Here is a 21,356-nt window from a genome sequence, read left to right on the forward strand (position 1 = left end):
ATAAGTTCCACTTTCTTGTTAGGTATTGATAGTTACTAGCGAGGATAGTGGAGACAGGTTTCACCGCTGTTCTTAACTCACGGAGATTGATGAAGAAAACTCGGTGCTTGGAGAGGAGGAATTCCTCGTCTGGAATCAAGGCAAAAGCGTCCTTTTGATAAGAAAGTTGTTAGAAAGGAGAAGAAGGGAAACTCGGAAATAATGCTGGTGAGAATCTGAAGAAGAACTCGTAGTATACTCGAACATAACGGGAAGAGCATTGTAACGTTTCTTGTATCTTTTTTATGTGCCTAAAGTTGGTTTTGAAGGAGTTGGACAACCTAAGGTCCAGACATCGGAGACAACCAATTACAAGAGCGTAGGTGTTTTTCGAATCACTTCTGCTATTTTTTGCAAGCTCATTGGCTTCAAAGCTGCGAGAAAAGTGCTCATATGATGTGCGCTCCGAAGCAGCCTGCTTCATCTAGGCTTGCTCTTCAACTAACCTCAACCCCATAGCCAGCAATATAGGGCTGCTTGTGCATTCAAAATATTAATGACCGTTTTCAATAACACTAAAGAAAAACATGTTTAATATCTCTTAAAAGTCATCTCCTACAATTTTAGCTAGGCTTCCTCCAAAGCAAACTGCTTTCGTTTAACTTCATTTTTTCGACCATTACAGAATGAAGATCAAAGGAAGATCCGTGGCACCACACCAGGGTTGAAATTTTGAACCAGTCTAACGAGGCTGGATATTAACAAATTAATATTTTTGGTAATACATACTCCAAGAGGAAGTTTGATTTCCCCCTCTTAAAAATAAGGTCCCACATCCAAGAAATATGTGTGTGTCATATACTTGATATGATCAGGTTTTAAAAACTAGTTTGCCGAGCTCAGTCACGCGGGCTTGTGACCTATTGTGGGGGGGCATTAAGGTGGAAATTTGGGAGGGTCTCGAGTTAGACGACCTCGGTGGTGGGACTATGCCTAGAAGTGGCCATTACTAGGCAAAGGCTGTGCGTGTTCCCTACATCCGGCAATTTCTAGAGGGCATGATACCGCGAGTTGCCATGCCGCTCGCTTAAAGAGGTATTTGTTCTTAGGGCATGAAACTTCGTGTGTTCTCAGCCTGAGAGCTCTGTCACTGCCTTATCAGAGACAGTGGTGGCATGCCAACGGTGCTCGAACTCCCAACCTCCACTTTTTTTGTCACAGGTAATTGAAGTATGTATCACTTTTTTGTCACACCTAAAAATTGAAATATATGCATCGGTAGATTATATCAAAAACTCTTCTTAAGCGATCCAAGGCAGAAAGAATATCATTATCCGACCAACTCCACCTCTTATCCAAGGCAGAAAGAACATCTTTCTAATTAAGGTCAAATCTCAATTGTATAACTTCACGCACAAGTTTTTTTTTTTTTGGTCAAAGTAAAGATACTTCATTAAGAAGCCCAAAGGGAAAAACCCAAGGACGGAGGCCAGAGCCCCGAAATACAAGATTAACTAGAACAGTAAAATTACATCTCTAACCTAACTCCACATGAATCAGGACACAAGAGAGTAACCCTACAAAATAAAGAAAACGTATCCTAACTTGATACCATTGCTGCCGCCACCCAAGCAATATTGCATAACCAAAAGCCGCACAATGATCGACCAAGATGTTGCCAGAATAGCCAAATTCAAGGAATAAAATCCGTGACACCGATGCCAATAGAACCCCTGAAAGCAGCTCCAATCATACCCAAAATGCACTTTGATACGGAGGGAGAACCAACACCTCAGACTAATCTTCTCATCTCTACCAGAACCCAACGATCCGGGAAGGAAATGTAGCCACCAAAAAGGGACAAAAGCCAGCAGAAAAGAAAAAATACAATGGTGAATGGGGGGTGAAACACCCACGCGTGAGCACCCATAGACCACAAGGCAAGTGATTTTCACTTTAACGAGGCAACCATGAGAACCTCCATGGAAGTCAGTGGTAGGGGAAAGGGAGTTGGTATGGGATATTGGGTGGAAGGAAGTGTGGGGGCTGATCTCAGATCTGAAAAATTTTAGAGATAATTGACAAGAAATTAAAGGAACAAAGTTGAAGGAGGAACAGATTCCTCTAGATTTGGACATAGCCAGCATAATCACCACAAGAGGGTGTAATATCTGGACAAAGCCAGCAAAATCACCACAGAGGGTGTAAAGGATTATGGTTGGGGATGGAGGCTGGTGAGGAGTGGAGTAGATGGAGGTGGGTGAGGATGATGGGTTTACTGACGGTTGACTCTCAATGGATGGGAATGGCAGTAAACTCTAGAGAGAGGAAGGAGTCTCTCTCTCTCTCTCTCTCTCTCTCTCTCTCTCTCTCTCTCTCTCTCTCTCTCTCTCTCTCTCTCTCTCTCTCTCTCTCTCTCTCTCTCTCTCTCTCTCTCTCTCTCCAGACTCTCATGTTTTGTTGCACAAGCTTTTTTTGGTAATGAAAGATTTCTTATTAAGGGCAAAGCCCACAATAGGAGCCCATAACAAACAGCCGAGACCCCAAAAACAAACAAAGACATAAAAGATCGAAATCCAACTAAGTCTAACTAGGACATAGAAACAAAGTAATCCAATAGACTAGACTGATCAAACCCGTGGTCAAAGCTCTGCCATGGGAGGACAGGGCAAACCATCATTTCTTAGTACAAGAGTAAGGATGGTGGTGGCTGATTAGCCCACCGCAAAGGACCCACTGTCCTGACGGCAAATGAGGCTGCTGAATAAGCGGCCTGATTCGCTTTACGAGGAACCCAGTCCCAACTACAGTCTTCAAAACCTATGCAATGCCTTCTAATCTGCTTGATAATCGGGTAAGTTCTCCAGCTACTACAGGAACTTGAAGCTTTCAAATCGGAAATGATTTCCTTTGAGTTTGATTCGAACTTCACTTTTTTCAGATTCATAGACAAGGCCAGATTTACTCCAGAGAGAACCGCTTCAGCTTCTGCAATTACCGCACAAGTTGATTGAACATTCTTGGATAGATTTCCTCTGAAATCCATGAGCGGCGCTTCCAAATATCTACGACCTTGAAGTCAGAGAGCACCACGCTTTTGAGGAAGTTATGACAGGGTATAATGCAGTTTATCAAGCTTCGCGTCAAAATAACTGGGTTGTAGCTCAATGTTCTCACAAGGTCGAGCTTTGACATTCCTATGGAGCACAAAAACTCAAGCTTTGGCAAAAGGGTTTTCTTCCTATCGGCTAAGGCAAGTCGTGTGTGTTTCCGCACAACAATTGAGAACTTGAGATCTGGGTGTCTGAGAATTCATACTCTCTCAAAATGGCTAATAGCCTAATACAGAGTTTGGTTTCACTAAAGATTGAAGCTTTACCTTGTGGGATGCTTTACTGGTGGCTTCTCTAAGGAAAACCCACATGAGTTAACCAGGTAAGAGACTGTAAAATCATCTGAGCTGCTAGTTAGTCTTTTTGTACAAAACCACTGATATTGAAAACCAAAATGTGAGGCAACTGCTGCAAATCCTTGGACTGGAAACTGATTTCTGCACAAAAGACTAGAAAACATTGGGTATGCAGATTTGAGGCTCTTGCTGAAAATGTAGCAGAGTACCATACACAACTGATTAGAGAGGATGGACGATTAGAAATGGCCATTTTTGGTTTTCCCCAATTCAACCTCACTATGGTATTTGGTTCTCCAAATTGAACTTGATGTTAAAGTTGTATTGCTTTCATTAGTGGGGTGTTGCTAAATGTGAAATATCACAGATCTCTTTGCAAAAATTACTTGTTTGTTTACTATCAATTGACTATTGAAATTACCTATTCTGTTTTACCTCTACACTTGTCAAGTCATTAATTTTTTAACTTTTGTATATTACTATAAGAAGAATGATTTGTAAATAGTAAAATATGTTAAAAATTGAAGTAATAAAATCACCGCCCAACTGCATAGGCTAACTTTTACGAATAGAGTTGCAACTTTGGAAGCATCACACCCCTTTGTTTTTCATTAAGGGTTTTTATCATAGGCGGTTCTGGACTTTTACGGACCGGACATAATGGTACATGGACTTTCAAAGTGATCAAATAGGTACATGGACTTCCAAAACCACATCAATCAATAGGTGTTTCAGTCTATTTTCCGTTATCCCTCCATTAAGTGCAAGGACAACGGAGAGATTGTTGTAATTGAAGTTGGATACGAGAGTCTCCCTGCTCTTTGCTTGCATTGTGGTAATGTTGGGCACAATGTTAGAAATTGTAAGCTTCTGCGAAATCATGAAACTTCTGGTCAGGCTGTGATTGAGATGAATCAAGGTTAATTGCGTAAGCCTCCCTGACGAAAAACAAAACAAGTATTTGTTGCAAAGAATACTGAGCAAGTGGATAAGGGAAATAAGATGGTTGTTGCTCCTACGCCAAGTGTGAATGCAGATGCCAAAGAGGGTCCTTCATTCGCACAAGCATCGCCTCCTCTTGTTGCAGCAATGGTTGTTGATTCAGAATTGAACTTGGTTATGGATGTTGTTGAAGAAACTCCAATTATTGAGAAGGTTGTTGCTCCAATTGTTGAAAAAACTACTATTCCATTTGTTGTTGAGCAAGCCATTGTTCCAATAGTACAGGAGGTAGGACACAATATCTCAAGCCCAGTTGCAAGTTTAGTTCCAACAAACTCCCTAGGTAATGCTAATGTCAATATTTCCACTAGTAATAGTTTTGAGATTCTTGCTCAAATGCAGCAAGGCGAGAGCATTGTTGCCGATGAGTAAGAGATAGAGGGAGAGTGCAAAGTTGGCACTAATAATATGGATTCTGCTTTGGTAGAACCTAGTGTCCATCAAACTAAGTTCTATTGGGGTGATTTGGAAAATGAAGAACCCCTTGGTCATCACACATATGTTCAGGCTGAGATAAGTCATTTGTGTTCCTAGTTTGATGAGGGTGAAGCAACTTTGGAAGATGAGAATCTTCTTAAGCCTGTTCCAAAGTCTCAAAATTAAAAATTGAAGACCAAAATAGATTCACTAGACCCTAACCCTATCCGCAATCGGACGCCCATTGTGCGTCTTGATCTTTAATTTAATAGGCTCTGTTTAATCTTGCTTATGTTTTGGTTGTCTTTTGGTTCTATTGTTTCTTCTAAGAAGTTTAGCTTCATGTCCTCCCCCCCCCCCCCCCCCCCCCCCCCTTAGATGTATCTTTTATTTAATAAATTTCTTTGATTGCCAAAAAACAAGTGCAAGGACAAATCAGACATTTCAGAATACTTTGTTATTTAATCACTTTTTTTTTTTTGTTCATTTTACTTTGTAAAAATTATTTGCAATTTTGGGCTAATTTTTTAAGAACAATAAAAATTATTTAGGAAAACATGATGTTGGAATGCTGGATATTGTTATTATTTATCAGGAGACAATAATTGAAAGTAAACTTTGATAAAGTGGATGTTTTTTTTTTTTTTCTTCCTTTGGTTTGAAGGAAAAGTGGATGTTGTATGATAAATTTGATAATTTCAATATAACTCTGGACTAGGAGTTTTGTCATAGGCCACCTCCGACTGCGAGGCTCTAAGCCCACATTTTGGCCCAAACTTTCAATAAATTGAAGGGTTTGGAAATAGGGAATACTCAAAGTTGGCCATGTCGTTGCTCTGAAATCACTAGAGTATGGCACATAAGAGCCTCAGATTTTCTCTACTGTTTTGCAGAAATGGGCACCCAGTGGAGGGATTTGCTTCACATTTTGGTAGAAGACTCATCAGCAGCTCCGAAATCCCAGCCGGCCAAGATGATTCTACAGTCTCCTACCTGGTTAACTCATGTGGGCTTTCCCCAGAAGCCGCCATTGTAGCATCCCACAAGGTAAAGCTTCAATCTTTATTGAAATCAGACTCCGTTTTAGCCCTTTTGAGAGAGTATGAATTCTCAGGAACCCAGATTTCAACTCTTGTGCGGAGACACCCTAGAATTCTGTTGGCCGATGCCAAGAAAACTCTTGCGCCGAAGCTTGAGTTCTTCTGCTCCGTAGGAATGTCAAGGCTCGACCTTGCGAAAACTGTGACCCACAGCCAATCGATCTTGGACCGAAGCTTAGAAAACCATATTGTACCCTCTTTTAATTTGCTCAAGGATGTGGTGCACTCTGATGTCAAGGTCCTCGGTATTTTGAAGTGCAGCCCATGGATTTTCAGGCAAAAGCTATCCAAGACTATGATGCCCAATATTGAGCTTCTGAGAGCATTAGGCATGCCCCAGTCGTCTATCGCTAGGTTGTTAACATATTATGTTCAGATTGTGATGAAAGAACCTGAATCGTTCAGTCAACTTGTGGGTGAAGTCGAACAATTGGGATTTGACCTTAGAAAGACGTTCTTTGTGCAAGCCATGCTCGCATTATCTGGGAAGAACAAGACGACATGGAAGCGAAATGAAGAGGCTTATAGGAGGTGGGGTTGGTCGGATAATGATATTCTTTCTGCCTTCAGGTTGTATCCACTGTGCATGACCAAGTCTGAGAAGAAAATAATGGGAACAATGGACTTCTTAGTGAACAAGATGGGATGGCATTCCCAGAAGATTGCAAAATGTCCCCATGTTTTGTGTTTCAGTTTTGAGAAGAGAATCATCCCAAGGTTTTCGGTTGTTAAAGTTTTGATGTTGAAAGGACTGGTAGAAGAGGAAAAGTTGAGTTTGTCTACTATTGTTGCGATTCCAGAAAACTACTTCTTGAATAAGTTTGTGACCACTAATCTGCGCCTAGTACCTGAATTGTTAAATGTGTACCACGGCAAAGTGGATGTGCAGGATGTATGATCTTGGTGACACTATAACATAGCTCTAGGCTTGTAGTGTTGAATCCGGAGGCATTGCTAGAAGAAATGGAAGCAGCCTTCTATCTAAGTCAGGATTTTGGAACAGGTTTCTCAACTAATCTCTCAGCCTTGCATTTACTTTTTGGCTTGTTACTAGAAATGATTACTTCTGATTTGGCATGTCATGTTACATTAAAATTACCATTCTCTCTGTTGACAAAGTCATCAATATTTTCAAGCACTTGTGGATTATCTCGCAAAAAATATCAACGAATGTGATACCAACTACGCTTTTGACGGAATTGGTCATGCCTGTATTGTTTCCTTCATACCATATTGTTCTAATCTTGTGATGAGTAGGCCTGAATTGTTCAGTCAACTTGTGGAAGAGGTCAAACAAATGGGAATTGACACTCAAAAATTGATCTTCGTCAAGGCCATACATGCAGTATCTGGGAAGAAACGTGGAAGCGAAATCAAGAGGCTTGTAGGTAGTGGGGTTGGTTTGAGAATGATATGCTTTCTGCCTTCCAGATATGGCCGCTGTGTACGACTAAGTCAGAGGAGAAAATAATGGAAACGATGGATTTCTTACTAAACAAGATAGGGTGGCAGTTGGCGAAAATTGCAAAGTATCCCCAGATTTTTTGTTACATCTTGGAGAAGAGAATCATACCAAGGTGTTCGGTTCTTAAAGCTTTGTTTCTGAAAGAATTTGTAGAACAGGAGAAGAAGGGAAGCTTGATCGAAACTGTGAAAAGCTCATTGGTTTTGTGGTCAATACTGTGAAAAGCTCAATCGTTTTGAGTATTGACTAGAAAGGGATTTCCATATCGTCTCTGCCTTATATTCACTTCGTTCATTACAGAAAAATGATTACTTCTAATCATTGTCTCGGTCTGGACTTAGAAAAGAGGTTTCTAATTTTTCATGTTTGTTACATTATTTGATCAGCAGCAATTGAATATGTCCTGTGTCATCTTTGCTTCCCCCAGTGTCCCTAGATTACACATTGGTTTTCACAGGAATAACGCTGGGAAGTACTGATGGTGAGCATCCGATGAAGAAGTTATAGTCTTGACGTATTGTGTAGCTCAAAACATAGTTGGAAGAGCATTGTACTGTGTCTTGTATCTTTTTGATTTGCTATGAATTTACTGACTCACTGGTAAAATGCAGCATTATTTTTTGTCGTTGCTACTTGATGTCTATCATATGGTCAGTTAAAACTGTGGAAATGCTTATACAGAGTGTAAAAGCAAATGAATGCATAGCTGTGAACTACAATATCATTACAAAGCTAGAGTGAATCCTAAAATAAATGATGTTTGATTGTATGTGTGATCAACGCAGTTCATATGCCATTAGAAAGCAAAGGATCATAAGCTTTGTGCTTCAAAGGAATCCAATTCCCCCGGGGGTATTAAGTACATGATAAAATGAGAAGGTATTAGAACAAGCACAGCAATGATTATGTCCAAAGTTAGCAAAACGTCAATGATCATAGAGTTTTACCGGAAAATAACAAAAGTTGATTTTAGATGATTTATGTTTCCGACACATGAATTTGTTTATTATTTCTCTGTATGTCGTGTTTAACTAATGTCACGGTGGCAACCAGCGATCACATTGGGGGTTTAACGCCCTAATGTCAGGGTGATCAAATTGTGGCAACAAGCGGACTGTTTCGACATTTCCCATTACCAATAGCAGCTTTCAGTTGTCAGTTTAGAAATAGGAAAGCCAAAACGACAACGGATTGAACCCTAGTGAGGTGAAATTGGGGAAAAATCGAAATTGGTCTCCTCCATCCTCTAAATCAGTGTAGTAATCTATGGCACTCAACTACATTTTCCGCAAGACCCTCCCATCCGCATTTTCCCGTTTGTTTTGCAGACCTCGGTTCCCGGTCGAAGCGCTTCAAAATCAGTGGTTCTGTACAACAAGACTCACCGGCAGCAGCTCGGATGATTTTACGGTCTCCTACCTGGTTAACTCATGTGGGCTTTCCCCAGAAGCCGCCATTAAAGCATCTCACAAGGTAAAGCTTCAATCTTTAGTAAAGCCAGACTCTGTGTTAGCCCTTTTGAGAGAGTATGAATTCTCAGACTCCCAGATCTCAACTGTTGTTCGTAGATACCCACGACTTGTCTTAGCCGATGGGAAGAAAACCCTTTTGCCAAAGCTTGCGTTCTTCTGCTCCATAGGAATGTCAAGGCTCGACCTTGCAAGAACACTGAGCTACAACCCAATTCTTTTTACGCGAAGCTTGAAAAACTGCATTATACCATGTTATACCTTCCTCAGAAGCGTGGTGCTCTCTGATTTCAAGGTCGTCAATATTTGGAAGCGCCACTCATGGATTTTCGGGGCAATTCTATCCAAGAATGTGATACCCAATATTGGGCTTCTCAGAGAATTGGGCGTGCCCCAGTCCTCTATCACTCTGTTGGTAACGTATCATGCTGAGATTGTGATGAGAAAGCCTGAATCGTTCAGTGAACTTGTGGGTGAAGTCGAACAATTGGGATTTGACCCTCAAAAGTCGAGCTTTGTGCATGCCATGCACGCATTATATGGGAAGAAGACAACATGGAGGCGAAATGAAGAGGCATATAGGAGGTGGGGTTGGTCGGATAATGATATTCTCTCTGCCTTTAGGTTGTGTCCACTGTGTATGATCAAGTCGGAGAAGAAAATAATGGAAACAATGGATTTCTTAGTGAACAAGATGGGATGGAAATTAGGGAAACTTGCAAAGTTTCCATATGTTTTTTTGTACAGCTTGGAGAAGAGAATCATCCCAAGGTGTTCAGTTGTTAGAGTTTTGTTGTTGAAAGGATTGATGAAAGAGGACAAGCTGAGTTTGGCTACTATTATTACTACTTCAGAGAAGTACTTCTTGAATATGTTTGTGACCAGATATCTCGACAGGGTACCCCAATTGTCGAATGTGTACCAAGGAAAAGCGAAATATTCGCTTATCCTGTAGTTGGTGAGATTAGTTTGCAACACAGTTTTAGGCTGTATGGTGTTGAATCAGGAAGGGGCTTGCTAAATAGAAGGAGCCTTCTCAGTATTGGCTATAAAGAGGTTTCTCAATAGTGTCCCTAGATTATTCATTGGTTTTATGTTCTCTCCAAGATGTGAAAAGCTCGGTGAAAGGTCTTCAGTTTATAGTTGCTGCATCTCTATGCTAAACTATAGGCACGCTGCAAGGTATGTCTGTTCTCTGTTAGTAAAGAGAGGATCCATGTTAAGCTGATAGCTGTGGATTCTGAACCAGCTGGGATAAGATTCTGCTACGTGAAATTTCTAACAACCGTATGTAAATCATGTTAGGCACGGCGATTGAGTTGGGGATCAGGAGATAATTGCTGATCGCTGATCCGGTAATGAAAAGCACCTGTTTTCTTTGTCCCATTTGAACACTAATATGTGCAGTCTGAAAAGTTCAAGCAGAATTCGGATCCACTCATTGTTTGCTGTGACTGTTGGTCTAAATTGTCATTCTGTAATCTGTAGTTTAGTGATTCACTCAATTTCTTTAGTGTTCTAGTAAAGGTCAACTTTCTTGTAGCTATTGATAACTTGTACTGATGGTAGTGGAGACATTCTTTCACCACTGTTCTTGACTCGGAAATTGATGAGCAAACTCAGTGACTCGGAGAGGAGGATTCCTGGTCCAGATCAAGGCAAACGCGTCCTCCTGATAAGAACTTGATAGAAAGGAGAAGGGAAGCTCAGAAATAACGCCGGGAAGTACTTACTGTTGGTACTTGGTGAGCATCTGAAGAAGAACTCTTGGTCTTGTGTAACTCAAACTGTCAAACATGATGGGAAGAGCATTCTTCTGTGTCTTGTATCTTTTAGATATATGCATGAAATTACTTTCTTGGACTGCAGCATTCTTTTCTGTAATTGCTACTTAGATGCCTTTTATATGATCATTATGAAAGTGCTTGTTAAGAGTGTAAATATTGAATGCAAAGTTGCGAAGTATCATTACAGAGCTAGTGTGAATGCTAAAATAATGTGTTTGATAATATGTGAGATCACACAGTTCATATATGCAATTAGAAAACCAAAGATCATAAGCTATATGCTTCAAAGGAATTCTTTGCCGCTGGGGTATAAAACACAAAAAACTAGCAAAACGAGCAGTCTAATGTATGGAATTCCACTACATTTTCAGCAAGAGCCTCAGAATGGCATATCCCCAATATTCTCCCGCTTGTTTTGCAGATCAGTCCAAGGATTTGATTCACATTTTGGTCTTCAATATCAATCGTTTTGTACAAACACATCTCAGCAGCTCCAGAATCTCAGCCGGCCAAGATGATTCTACAGTCTTTTACCTCATTAGCTCATGTGGGCTGTCACCAGAAGCCGCCATTGTAGCATCCCACAAGGTAAAGCTTCAATCTTTAGAGGAACCAAACTCTGTTTTAGCCCTTTTGAGACGCTATGAATTCTCAAATACCCAGATCTCAACTCTTGTGCGGAAACACCCACATATTCTGGTGGCCGATGCCAAGAAAACCCTTGTGCCAAAGCTTGAGTTTTTCTGCTCCATAGGAATTTCAAGGCTCGACCTTGCAAGAACCCTGACCTACAACCATATAGTACCCAATTATAGCTTCGTCAAGGGCGTGGTGCTCTCTGATGTTCAGTCAACTTGTCAGTGAGGTCAAAGAAATGGGATTTGACCCTCAGAAAACGAGCTCTGTGGAGGCCTTGCATGCATTTATATGGAAAAGAGACGACATGGAAACGATGTCAAGAGGCTTATAGGAGGTGGAGTTGGTCTGAGAATCATATTCGTTCTGCTTTCAGGTTGTGTCCGTTGTGTATGGTTATGTCGGAGAAGAAAATAATGGGAATAATGAACAAGATGGGGTGGCATTCCCAGAAGACTGCAAAATATCCCAATGTTTTGTGTTACAGCTTGGAGAAGAGATTCATCCCGAGGTTTTGATCTTGAAAGGATCGATAGAAGAGAAGAAGTTGAGTTTGGCTACTGTTATTATTAAGCCAGAGAAGTACTTAAATAGGTTTTGTGACCAGATATCTCGACCAGGTGCCTCAATTGTCGAAAGTATACCATGGGAAAGTGGACGTTCAGGATGTATGATCTTGATGACAAATGCAACAATTCTAGGCTGACAGTTTTGAATCTGGAGGTGCTACTTGAAAAAATGGGAAGGAGCCTCTAAGTCATGATTTGAAAGAGCCAAAGAGGTTTCATCGTTATGAACAATGAGGTATTTTATCGGCAGCAACTGAATGTGTTCTGCATCATCACCCTTTTTGGTTTTATGGTCTGTCTTATTGGTTTTATTAGAGACTCTGTTCATCTCTATTTAGTCACATTTAAGTTGTAATTCATAATCATGAGTAATATATGGAGGCGAAGTAGAAATCTTGTACTTTTCAGTTCCTACATTCAATTGGTATTTCCCTGGTTGTTTCCATTTAGGTTGAAGCCATATTAATAAGAGAAGATGCCACTCTTTGTAAGGCACAAAAAGGTGGAGGTCGGGGGTCGAGCGAGGCCTGGCGGCATGCGAACCCAGCCCATACCGATAGACTCAGGAGGGGACACATACGTGAGGCACGATCTCGCTTTCTCTGATAAGGAAACGAGTATTGCCTCAGTGGGTCAGGCAGAGAGGCAAAGACCTCCTTATGTACATGCTCCTCCAGAAATCGCCTGATACAGCGCACACAGACCCTTGTCTAGTAATGGCCACTTCTAGACACGGGCTACACCAAGGTTGTCTAACTCGAGGTCTCCCAAATTTCCACGGTTTCCACCTTAATGCCCCCAACTTGGGTCACAAGCTCACGTTGCTGAGCTCGGCAAACCAATTCTTGAAGTTTTACTATATTAAGTATTTACTCTGAGAATAATTTTTGGATGTGGGATCCTTTTTCAAAGGAGAAACTTATAAAATCAAACTTTGTCTAGACAAAGTGTTATAGAGAATATCTTATCCTTTTCAACCATGGTGTACGTGGTCTTCCTTTTCTCTTTCTTTCTTGAGCTATAGGGTTGTTCTATAGGGTCGAGAAGATGAGAGAGTTAGCAGTTTCTGTTGGAGAAAGAGAAATTAGGTTAAAGCTGAAATCGATATTTTTCTTCCCAATGTACATGTCAACAAAAATTTAAGTTCTCTATGGATCGCTCACGAAGAGTTTCTTATATAATTCATTGATACATATACTTGAATTTTTCCTTGTGACAAAAAGGTGGAGGTTCGGGGTTCGAGCAGGCACCTACACTCTTGTAAGGTTGTCTCCGATGCATGGACCTTAGGTTATCCAACTCCATCAACACTATTATTGTTGTAAATTCCACCTTAATGCCCCTACACCAGGTAATATAACTGCTATAGCTAGCTTATTGGTTTTGTGGATCTGTTAATAAAAATGTGGAAATTAAGCTCGATCAGATATCAATATATAGTTTATAGTTGCTGCATTGATCAATCTCTTATAGTCTTATTGGTTTTATTATCACTCTCTCAATCTTATTTGTCATCTATTTTTCAACCTGAGTGCATAATCATGGACGATGGAGCTCGAAGTTAATCTTCTACGTATTAGATATATACTTTTCTTATAGTCATTGGTAACTTTGTTCATTTTGTTTCTCCCTGGTTGTTTCTATTAAGTTGAAGAGATATTCGGAGAGAGATAAAGCAGACATTTTTCTAGTTATTGAAAAAGGTCATTAATATTTGATTCCACCACTGCCCTATAAGGAGGGCTATCAGCTATATATGGAGTTGAGGTTAGTTGAAGGGCTGCGCGATCGTGCAACCTGGTTTATTGACAGTCTACAGCATGCATGGATCTTGGGTTGTTTGTCTTCCAACTCAACACCCTTCCAAATAACTTGGCTTGGTCATCCAACACTAAATGGTTGGGTTGGTAGTCACAAAATTTCTGCGGCGTCAGTTGAAAGGAAGTTGCTGAAAAAGAACTCTTATAATCGTAAAATAACATTTTTTTATAGTACTCCAGAATTTCAATACTCTGAAACACTATAAAACATTCGGCTTAAAATACTCAATCACTTTAGTTATGTGCGATACTTCAATTTTTTTTTTCCACAGGAGCGTGAATCAATGTTCTAAAACCCACCTTATCCCATGTAGCTAGCTAGAGAATTTTGTTTTTTTGTTTTTTTTATGCATTCTTTTAGTACTCTTTTAAGCTATACCAATTTAGGATTTACAAAAACATTACAGTCATGTAGGGGATGTAGCTCAGATGGTAGAGCGCTCGCTTAGCATGCGAGAGGTACGGGGATCGATACCCCGCATCTCCATTCTCTTTTTTTGGCCCTTCTTGTTTTTTCTGTTCCAACTCTTTTTTCGATGTGGGACTTGCGTCACTCCCATGTCCCTCAAGTAACTAACTCAGAAGCATCATCATCAACTTGCTTCATCGAAATGCGCTATCACATTTCTCACTCTCATCCAAACCCACCTCTTTCTCTCTCTCTTTTTCTCTGCCTTCATAGAAATACTATTATGTAACAACTCAAATTGAACTTCTTAGATAGCAAGAGAGAGAGAGAGAGAGAGCTCGGTAGTTTCCAATGGTGGGGAGGAGGAGGAAGCCACTGGTGCTCACTTCCACCAAAACTCTCATCAAATCCGTACTGACTTCGCCGCCGGGAGAACTCACTTCCGACGACGATCACCGACTCGCCGCCGTCGCCGCTGATGACGTGTCTACTAGTTTGCAGCTGCTGCCGCCGGGAATTCTCCGGTTCTCCATCGGTCGGAGCCCCAAATTGGCTTCTCTCGACGACTCTGCTCTCGTTGGGCTCTCCACTGCTCTCCTCAAACGCCTCTGCATCACCTCCGGCTCCCTGGTATTAAAGATTCATATACTCTTTCTCTTTGCTTAACTTTCTTTCATTGGTTTTGGTTGCTCAGAAAATTACCGAAAGTCTAAGAATTTACTCTGGAATTCATATTATACAGCTAAAGTTATCGAATTTCAATTGTAGTAGGAACTGAAATTTCTTTAAACACTGCAATTTTAGCATTAATATTATGTTCTGGAGCTAGTAATTGATTTTTTTTTTTCCTGGTTTGCTTTGATTTGAATACACAAGGTGCTTGTGAAGAATATGGAGACAACAATAGAAAGAATTGCTCAGGCCATTGTTGTGGATCCTCCGGACCGCTCCGAGAACACTGGACTATCTGCTGCCCAATCTTCCCAGGCAATGCTTATTCTGCCTTGTTGCACTTTCCCTGAAAATGGCCACATGTTGTTAGACCAGGAAGTTGCCTATATATCACCTCTGTTGGCATTTAACATTGACTTGCATACATTGTGCTTGAAATCGCTTGTCCATAGAGGGGAAGCGGCGTTGGCATCTTATTTCGGGGATAGAGTGGACGAAGAGGTGAGTGGGAAAGGCGTCGGGGCTTCTGTGATTGGAATACAACCTCAGTTGGAGTTGCCAAGATATGCTTCGCACTTGAGGGCTTCCTTTGTGAGGATACCAGAATGTGGTAGTCTTGACTCTCTTAGAGGAAATTCGGCTGTTGAACATGAAGATCGTCAAGAAATGATAGATTTGGCACTACATAGCTACTTTGAAGTTGATAGGTATCTAGCAAGAGGTGATGTTTTCAGTATTTGTATAAAATGGAATTGCAAGTCAACGATTTGCGTTCCTTGCAACCAAAGTTTGGAAAATGGGGTTGATAACACTATCTATTTCAAGGTAAATTCTGAGTACTTTTCATTGGTTGCATTTCTACTCAACTGACGTTATAATGACAATCACCAGGTAATTTGTCTTCTTAGGTTGTGGCTATGGAACCTTTGGACGAACCAATTCTCCGAGTTAACCGTTCTCAAACTGCCCTTGTGCTTGGAGGAAATGTCTCTTCTGCTGTGCCCCCTGATTTATTGATTTCTGGACAAAAAGGTTTCACACCCTTGCAAGGGGACACAGTGAAAATATTGGCCTCCATACTTACACCTCTTCTGTGCCCCTCAGCACTATCTTCAAAATTCAGAGTTTCTGTTCTGTTGTATGGATTGGCAGGTATATTTGGGCTTTTCTTTTGTCATTAGCATTTGATGGTTGCAATTTTTTTTTATAAGTTGGCAAGGTCTGTACTCTCTAACAAGATCCCTTGGAAGTAAACATTTGATATGTAATATTGTTTTTTTAAACCTATTGCCAGTTATGGAAAAGAACAATTGCCAAGAACAGGATGAGTTGGCTAAGTTATATGTTTCATGCGCACATGAGTTTAGAGTCATTGAGTAGTAGTTTGTTGCTTCATGCAGGATGTGGGAAGAGAACAGTTGTTAGATACATTGCTCATCGATTGGGCCTGCATGTAGTTGAATATAGCTGTCATAATCTGACGACGTCATCTGAAAAAAAGATGTCTGTTGCACTAGCCCAAACCTTGAATGCAGCTCAAAGGTAAAGCAGTACATTTTTCAGAGTATGATACATGATAGAGGTCCCAAATTTTCTCTGTTACGTTGCTGCATTGTTATGATATATGTTTGATAAGACAGCTGCAGTTATTGTCACCTACTGTTTCAATAATTACCTATACATCTTATCTTCCAAGTTATATGAGAAAACAGTCCATGCTACTCTATCCTTATTTTTTCATTCAACCATTATATCATTTGATGGGAGAAATATATCTGCTGTATCGTTCAATCTATCAATTTTGTTGCACCTAAGTTTCCTACTTTTTATTGTTGTCCCACATCGTTCTTATGCATTGTTCTTCTATCAGATACTCGCCAACTATACTTCTTCTCCGCCATTTTGATGTTTTCCGGAATTTGCACGAAGGTCCACCAAATGATCAAGTTGGCATCACTTCTGAAGTTGCATCACTTATAAGGGAATTCACTGAGCCAATCTCTGATTATGGAGACATTGATTCTGAACAAAAACAAAATGGTCATGTTGTAAGTACATGGTTTTAGTGCCATATTTCATGTTTTGGGTTATTTTTATGTATGATTAATTAATTTTGATTCTCAGAAATGATCATTAGTTGATGTAAGTTTTAATCCTCACTTCTTTTTCGTGTGTGTGACTTCTCTTCTTTTGTTGATTGCTATGTTGTTTTTTGTTTTTGAATCTGAACAACCTAATTATGCTACACCACATGCAGGATTCTGGGAAGATAGGTAGGCATCAAGTGCTGTTCATTGCAGCTGCTGACAGTTCAGAAGGTCTACCGCCAATTATTAGACGTTGCTTTAGCCATGAAATAAGTATGGGTCCTTTGACTGAAGAACAAAGGGTTAGAATGGTCTCACAGTCTTTGCAGAAGGCTTCTGAATTCCTTTCTAATGTATGTGTACAATTTTCTTTGTTTCTCTATACCTTTTATGTGTGTTTTCTAATATAAATTAACTATGATGTATAAGTTTTATTAATTTACTATTAATTTCAAAAGCCTACGCTGCTAGGTTGTGGGCCAAAAATAGTTTTTTTATCTAACACCAGTTCACATCTGAGCCTCTCTCCAGCACTAGAGCCCAATTAATAGGGTGAAATTATTGTAATTTTCAGTCAAGATCTCCCTTGATGATACTGTGATTCCGTTACATTAATACTTTTTTCCCCTAGCTTTAGATGGTTGGATATGACCAAAACAATTGTTATATCCACCAGTCCCCCCAGCTAATTTGATGGTTTGCCACATTCCTATTACATGGTAAGAATTTATCATGGTCACACCAAGCATTGACATTGCTTAAATATGTCTTCGGGTAGCCGTTTTATATGTAATGCCTAAGGCAGTGTTGTCAAATGCTAAAGCTCTCCGTCTGTCACTTTCAAATTTTAAGCTTAATGTGAATCTTGAAGTCCATAAACAAGTTCTATACACATCTGTATTCTATATGGTATTAGTTGTAGTTACTTTTGATCATCTCGGGACTTTGAAGGATCAGATTTGTTCTTTTGCAGACTAATTCGGAGGATCTTATAAAGGATATAGTTGCGCAGACATCTGGTTTCATGCCGAGAGATATCTGTGCATTGGTTGCTGATGCTGGTGCAAACTTGATTCCCGAAGGCAATGCTCAGATTGATACACTGAAGTCTGAAGAATCAGATGCTTCTCTCACAAATAATGTTGAATCAGACAGTAAGTCCTCTGAAGTTGCATCTCCGATTCTGGGGAAAGAAAGCTTGACAAAAGCATTGGAAAGATCAAAGAAAAGGAATGCATCAGCCCTCGGTACTCCAAAGGTAATTGGGCGACGAGACTAATTTGGTGGAATGATATATTGTTCTTTCCTAAGCTGTCTGTATAGGTTGATGTCCAAGTGTGTCCTCTTATGTGGGGCAAAAGAATGAGTTTTGTATTGCAACACGCATGGAAGTAGTAGTCTTATAAAACATCCAATGTATCAATGCAATTTAAGTCATATTTTCTGTAGGTTCCTAATGTGAAATGGGAAGATGTTGGTGGTCTTGAGGATGTGAAGAAATCAATCCTGGATACTGTTCAGGTAGGTTTCGTTTGTATCTATACTTTTTACCTGTTGTCCATTAGCAAGATTCCAGCAATTTGGAAGTTGGAAGGCTTTGTCAACTCAATTCTTCTTCGTTGTTTTTTCTAGTTACCTCTTCTGCACAAGGACTTGTTTTCATCTGGCTTACGAAAGCGTTCTGGTGTTCTTCTGTATGGTCCTCCTGGAACAGGGAAAGTAAGTTACAGTTATTCTTTTAAAGACTTCTTATTTGCCCTCTCATTTTCCCCAAGGGATTTGTTAAACCATATTTGTTTTTCTTACTTCAAACCTCAGACTCTACTGGCAAAAGCTGTTGCAACTGAGTGCTCCCTGAATTTTCTCAGTGTAAAAGGACCTGAACTAATTAATATGTACATAGGAGAGTCAGAAAAGAATATCAGAGACATTTTCCAGAAGGTAAAATATTCCAGCTTGATCAGTAGCCCTTTGGAAGAAGTTTATATTATTTTTGATCTACTTAAATTTCAGAACATCTGTTTCAGCTCACACTAGAGCAGTATTGCACATGCTTTGCAGGCCAGATCAGCACGCCCATGTGTTATATTTTTTGATGAACTTGATTCTCTTGCTCCAGCCCGAGGTGCATCTGGGGATTCTGGGGGTGTTATGGACAGAGTGGTTTCTCAGGTGAAGCATCCTTTTTTATGACTGGGAGAATTTGCATTAATTCCTTTGATAATTTCTGACTGTGATGACTTTCTGTTCTGCTAGATGCTTGCAGAGATTGATGGCCTAAATGATTCGAGTCAGGTGTTTTGCTCTGTCTGTTTTGCTTGAATTTTTATTTTTCTTTTTATCAATATCCACCGGATATTTTCTTATCCCCTAACTAAGACAGAAAAACCTTGTGTTTTTTCTTTGGTTTAATTTAGGACTTGTTTATAATTGGAGCAAGTAACAGACCGGATCTAATTGACCCAGCACTTCTACGACCTGGCCGATTTGATAAGTTGCTTTACGTTGGAGTTGTCTCTGATCCATCTTACAGAGAACGGTTGGTTTTCTCACCCTTTCCACTTCATAATGTTGTAATACATAAGAGTACTTCATTGAATAATTTTGTCATCAGTATGGTGATTTTTTTTTTCTTTTTTTTAAATAGGGTTCTCAAAGCTCTTACCCGAAAGTTTAAGTTACATCAAGATGTTTCACTTTATGCAATAGCGAAGAAATGTCCCCCAACCTTCACTGGTGCAGACATGTATGCCTTGTGTGCAGATGCTTGGTTTAGCGCAGCTAAGCGTAAGGTGAGTCTAGTCAACACCTCAACACCAGAGCTTATGCTTGGTTTTGATAGAACTGAAAGTATTGGTGTAAGTTGTCCAATATGTTCAGGGGGTAGAGGGGCAGTTGATAAAGGATGTGGATTGATTTTGAGGTCTTCAAAAATAGTTTTTGAAATAGGAAATGCATTGGTGAGTGGAGCTTAACTGAATAGTAAAGCAAAGAGAATGACATAGTTCTGTTAATATTGGAGTATCTAGTAGACAATCAATTATATGGTAATGGAGAAACCCATGATTTTACAAATTGAGGTGCAACACTAAGAATGCTAGTTGCAGAAGTTGCAGTCTCAACAATATCCTGGATTTTATAAAGACACATGATTCATAAGTTATAGGGATAAACGGATGTCCTGACGTGATTTTTGGCATTCGTTTAGGTTTTGAGTTCAGGCTCAGAATCTTCTTCCATGGACGACCAACCTGACTCTGTTGTTGTCGAGTATGATGATTTTTTCAAGGTACGACAGTTGCTTTCTTCACTGTGTTTGAGACTCTGAGTTAATCATGAGTACTTATGAGCTTTTACAAGTCAAAGAATTGTTCTAGATCCAATTCCTGGGTTCATCATCTGACTGCTTTTGTCCCGAACATCTTAGGTCTTAAGGGAGCTATCTCCCTCGCTCTCCACGGCCGAGCTTAGGAAGTATGAGTTGCTGCGAGATCAGTTTGAAGGATCTTCCAAGTAGTTCCTCCTCAATACAAGAAAATCAAATTCTTTTAAAAAAAAAAGTAGAAGTAAAATTATGGATCACTTCTTCTACTGTAGTCGACTGTGAATAACTGCTTTTTTTATAGTAGAATGTACCATTAAGAGAAAAGGAGATGGGAATAATCATAAAAAATGAGAAAGGAAAATCAAAGAATGATAAGAAGATTAGAAGAAGATAGAGACTTGGTCTTCCCATACTTGTACCATTATTCGTTCAAAGCTGCAGGGGTCACTCTTAGAATCAAAATCTTTATTTTTATACTATTTGGACTTGGAACTACAATCTCATTGAATCATAACCGTATTTTCCTATGATTTCCATTTCTGAGATGTACATAACATGTTCTGTTGTACTTATTTTAAAATTATTGTTACAATTTGATTCCTATCAACGGTGATTCAGAGACTGTGACTGTTTCTTTTTATTTATCAAGATAGACCTCCCATCAACGTGTTCTTGGAGAGACATACCTTGACTGTATCGAATGCTTGGCGGGTAAACTACGATGAAAACTACTAAACAAGTGGTCGTGTTTTTTTTTTTTTTTTTTTCACCATTGGATCTGCTCCGTTTTTTCACCAAGAGATCGTTTGCTGTTTTACATTCATGGGACAGTAAAAGGGCACATTTTTCACATCATTATAGCGTTTTTGTACACCGTAAAAAAGTAAAATTTGAAATGAAAAAGGAGTTAATTGACGAGTGTTAAATCTTACTTAGCAATAATGTAATTGACTAAGAAAATTATGCTTAACTATATTTAGATGTAAACTCAAATTGTGGAAATAATTAATTTTAAATTGAATTATTTTATTTTTAACGATTGAATTTGCATCAATCGTGATTGAGCATTCAATAATGGGGTTTCGACTCCTCCTAAACCCTAGCCGCCATGGCTTTGGGCACTATCAGAGAAGAGCGGGGTTAGACTCTCATGATGTTGCTCTCTCCATCTCTTGCTGCGTTGTAGCAGCCATCCAAGGTTGGTTTTGCT

General features: G+C 39.8%; 3 protein-coding genes and 1 non-coding gene across 8 annotated transcripts; all 4 read left to right on the forward strand.

The window, feature by feature from the left end:
• The first annotated feature begins 5,636 nt into the window (after positions 1-5,636).
• Positions 5,637-7,538, forward strand: LOC112169825. Of its 3 annotated transcripts, none has more exons than XM_040508002.1 (2): positions 5,637-6,910; positions 7,105-7,538. In XM_040508002.1, the coding sequence occupies exon 1, from the start codon at positions 5,660-5,662 to the stop codon at positions 6,803-6,805; it is 1,146 nt and encodes a 381-aa protein (XP_040363936.1). In that variant the 5' UTR covers positions 5,637-5,659; the 3' UTR covers positions 6,806-6,910; positions 7,105-7,538. The 3 variants fall into 3 exon arrangements, with proteins under 3 accessions (XP_040363936.1, XP_040363937.1, XP_040363938.1); XM_040508003.1 differs by having other exon boundaries at positions 7,165-7,538; XM_040508004.1 differs by having other exon boundaries at positions 7,194-7,538.
• A 672-nt stretch (positions 7,539-8,210) lies between these two features.
• Positions 8,211-10,816, forward strand: LOC112169826. 2 transcript variants are annotated; one of them, XM_040508000.1, is made up of 2 exons: positions 8,211-10,023; positions 10,147-10,816. In XM_040508000.1, the coding sequence occupies exon 1, from the start codon at positions 8,639-8,641 to the stop codon at positions 9,794-9,796; it is 1,158 nt and encodes a 385-aa protein (XP_040363934.1). In that variant the 5' UTR covers positions 8,211-8,638; the 3' UTR covers positions 9,797-10,023; positions 10,147-10,816. The 2 variants fall into 2 exon arrangements, with proteins under 2 accessions (XP_040363934.1, XP_040363935.1); XM_040508001.1 differs by having other exon boundaries at positions 8,629-8,845; positions 8,941-10,816.
• Positions 10,817-14,067: 3,251 nt separating this feature from the next.
• Positions 14,068-14,140, forward strand: TRNAA-AGC. Its single transcript has one exon. It is a non-coding gene; the product is annotated as a tRNA-Ala (tRNA).
• Positions 14,141-14,235: 95 nt separating this feature from the next.
• On the forward strand, positions 14,236-20,682 carry LOC112169827 (peroxisome biogenesis protein 6). Of its 2 annotated transcripts, XM_024306885.2 has the most exons (16): positions 14,238-14,692; positions 14,939-15,559; positions 15,643-15,886; positions 16,135-16,276; positions 16,605-16,782; positions 16,992-17,174; positions 17,795-18,079; positions 18,271-18,342; positions 18,454-18,540; positions 18,640-18,762; positions 18,883-18,993; positions 19,078-19,116; positions 19,239-19,360; positions 19,469-19,613; positions 20,030-20,110; positions 20,249-20,682. In XM_024306885.2, exons 1-16 carry the CDS (start codon positions 14,414-14,416, stop codon positions 20,336-20,338), a joined length of 2,802 nt encoding a protein of 933 aa, XP_024162653.1. In that variant the 5' UTR covers positions 14,238-14,413; the 3' UTR covers positions 20,339-20,682. The 2 variants fall into 2 exon arrangements, 1 of the variants encoding a protein (XP_024162653.1); XR_002924916.2 differs by lacking the exons at positions 19,469-19,613; positions 20,030-20,110; positions 20,249-20,682 and having other exon boundaries at positions 14,236-14,692; positions 18,864-18,993; positions 19,239-19,341.
• The last annotated feature ends 674 nt before the right edge of the window (positions 20,683-21,356 follow it).

Source organism: Rosa chinensis, chromosome 6 (genome assembly GCF_002994745.2).
Source record: "Rosa chinensis cultivar Old Blush chromosome 6, RchiOBHm-V2, whole genome shotgun sequence".
NCBI lineage: Eukaryota > Viridiplantae > Streptophyta > Magnoliopsida > Rosales > Rosaceae > Rosa > Rosa chinensis.

Coding starts and splice junctions, on each gene's coding strand:
- LOC112169827 (XM_024306885.2), top strand. CDS start 14,414: ATGGTGGGGAGGAGGAGGAAGCCACTGGTGCTCACTTCCACCAAAACT. Junction 15,887..16,134: donor TCTGTTGTATGGATTGGCAG/GTATATTTGGGC, acceptor TGCTTCATGCAG/GATGTGGGAAGAGAACAGTT. Junction 18,343..18,453: donor CAATCCTGGATACTGTTCAG/GTAGGTTTCGTT, acceptor TGTTTTTTCTAG/TTACCTCTTCTGCACAAGGA.
- LOC112169826 (XM_040508000.1), top strand. CDS start 8,639: ATGGCACTCAACTACATTTTCCGCAAGACCCTCCCATCCGCATTTTCC.
- LOC112169825 (XM_040508002.1), top strand. CDS start 5,660: ATGGCACATAAGAGCCTCAGATTTTCTCTACTGTTTTGCAGAAATGGG.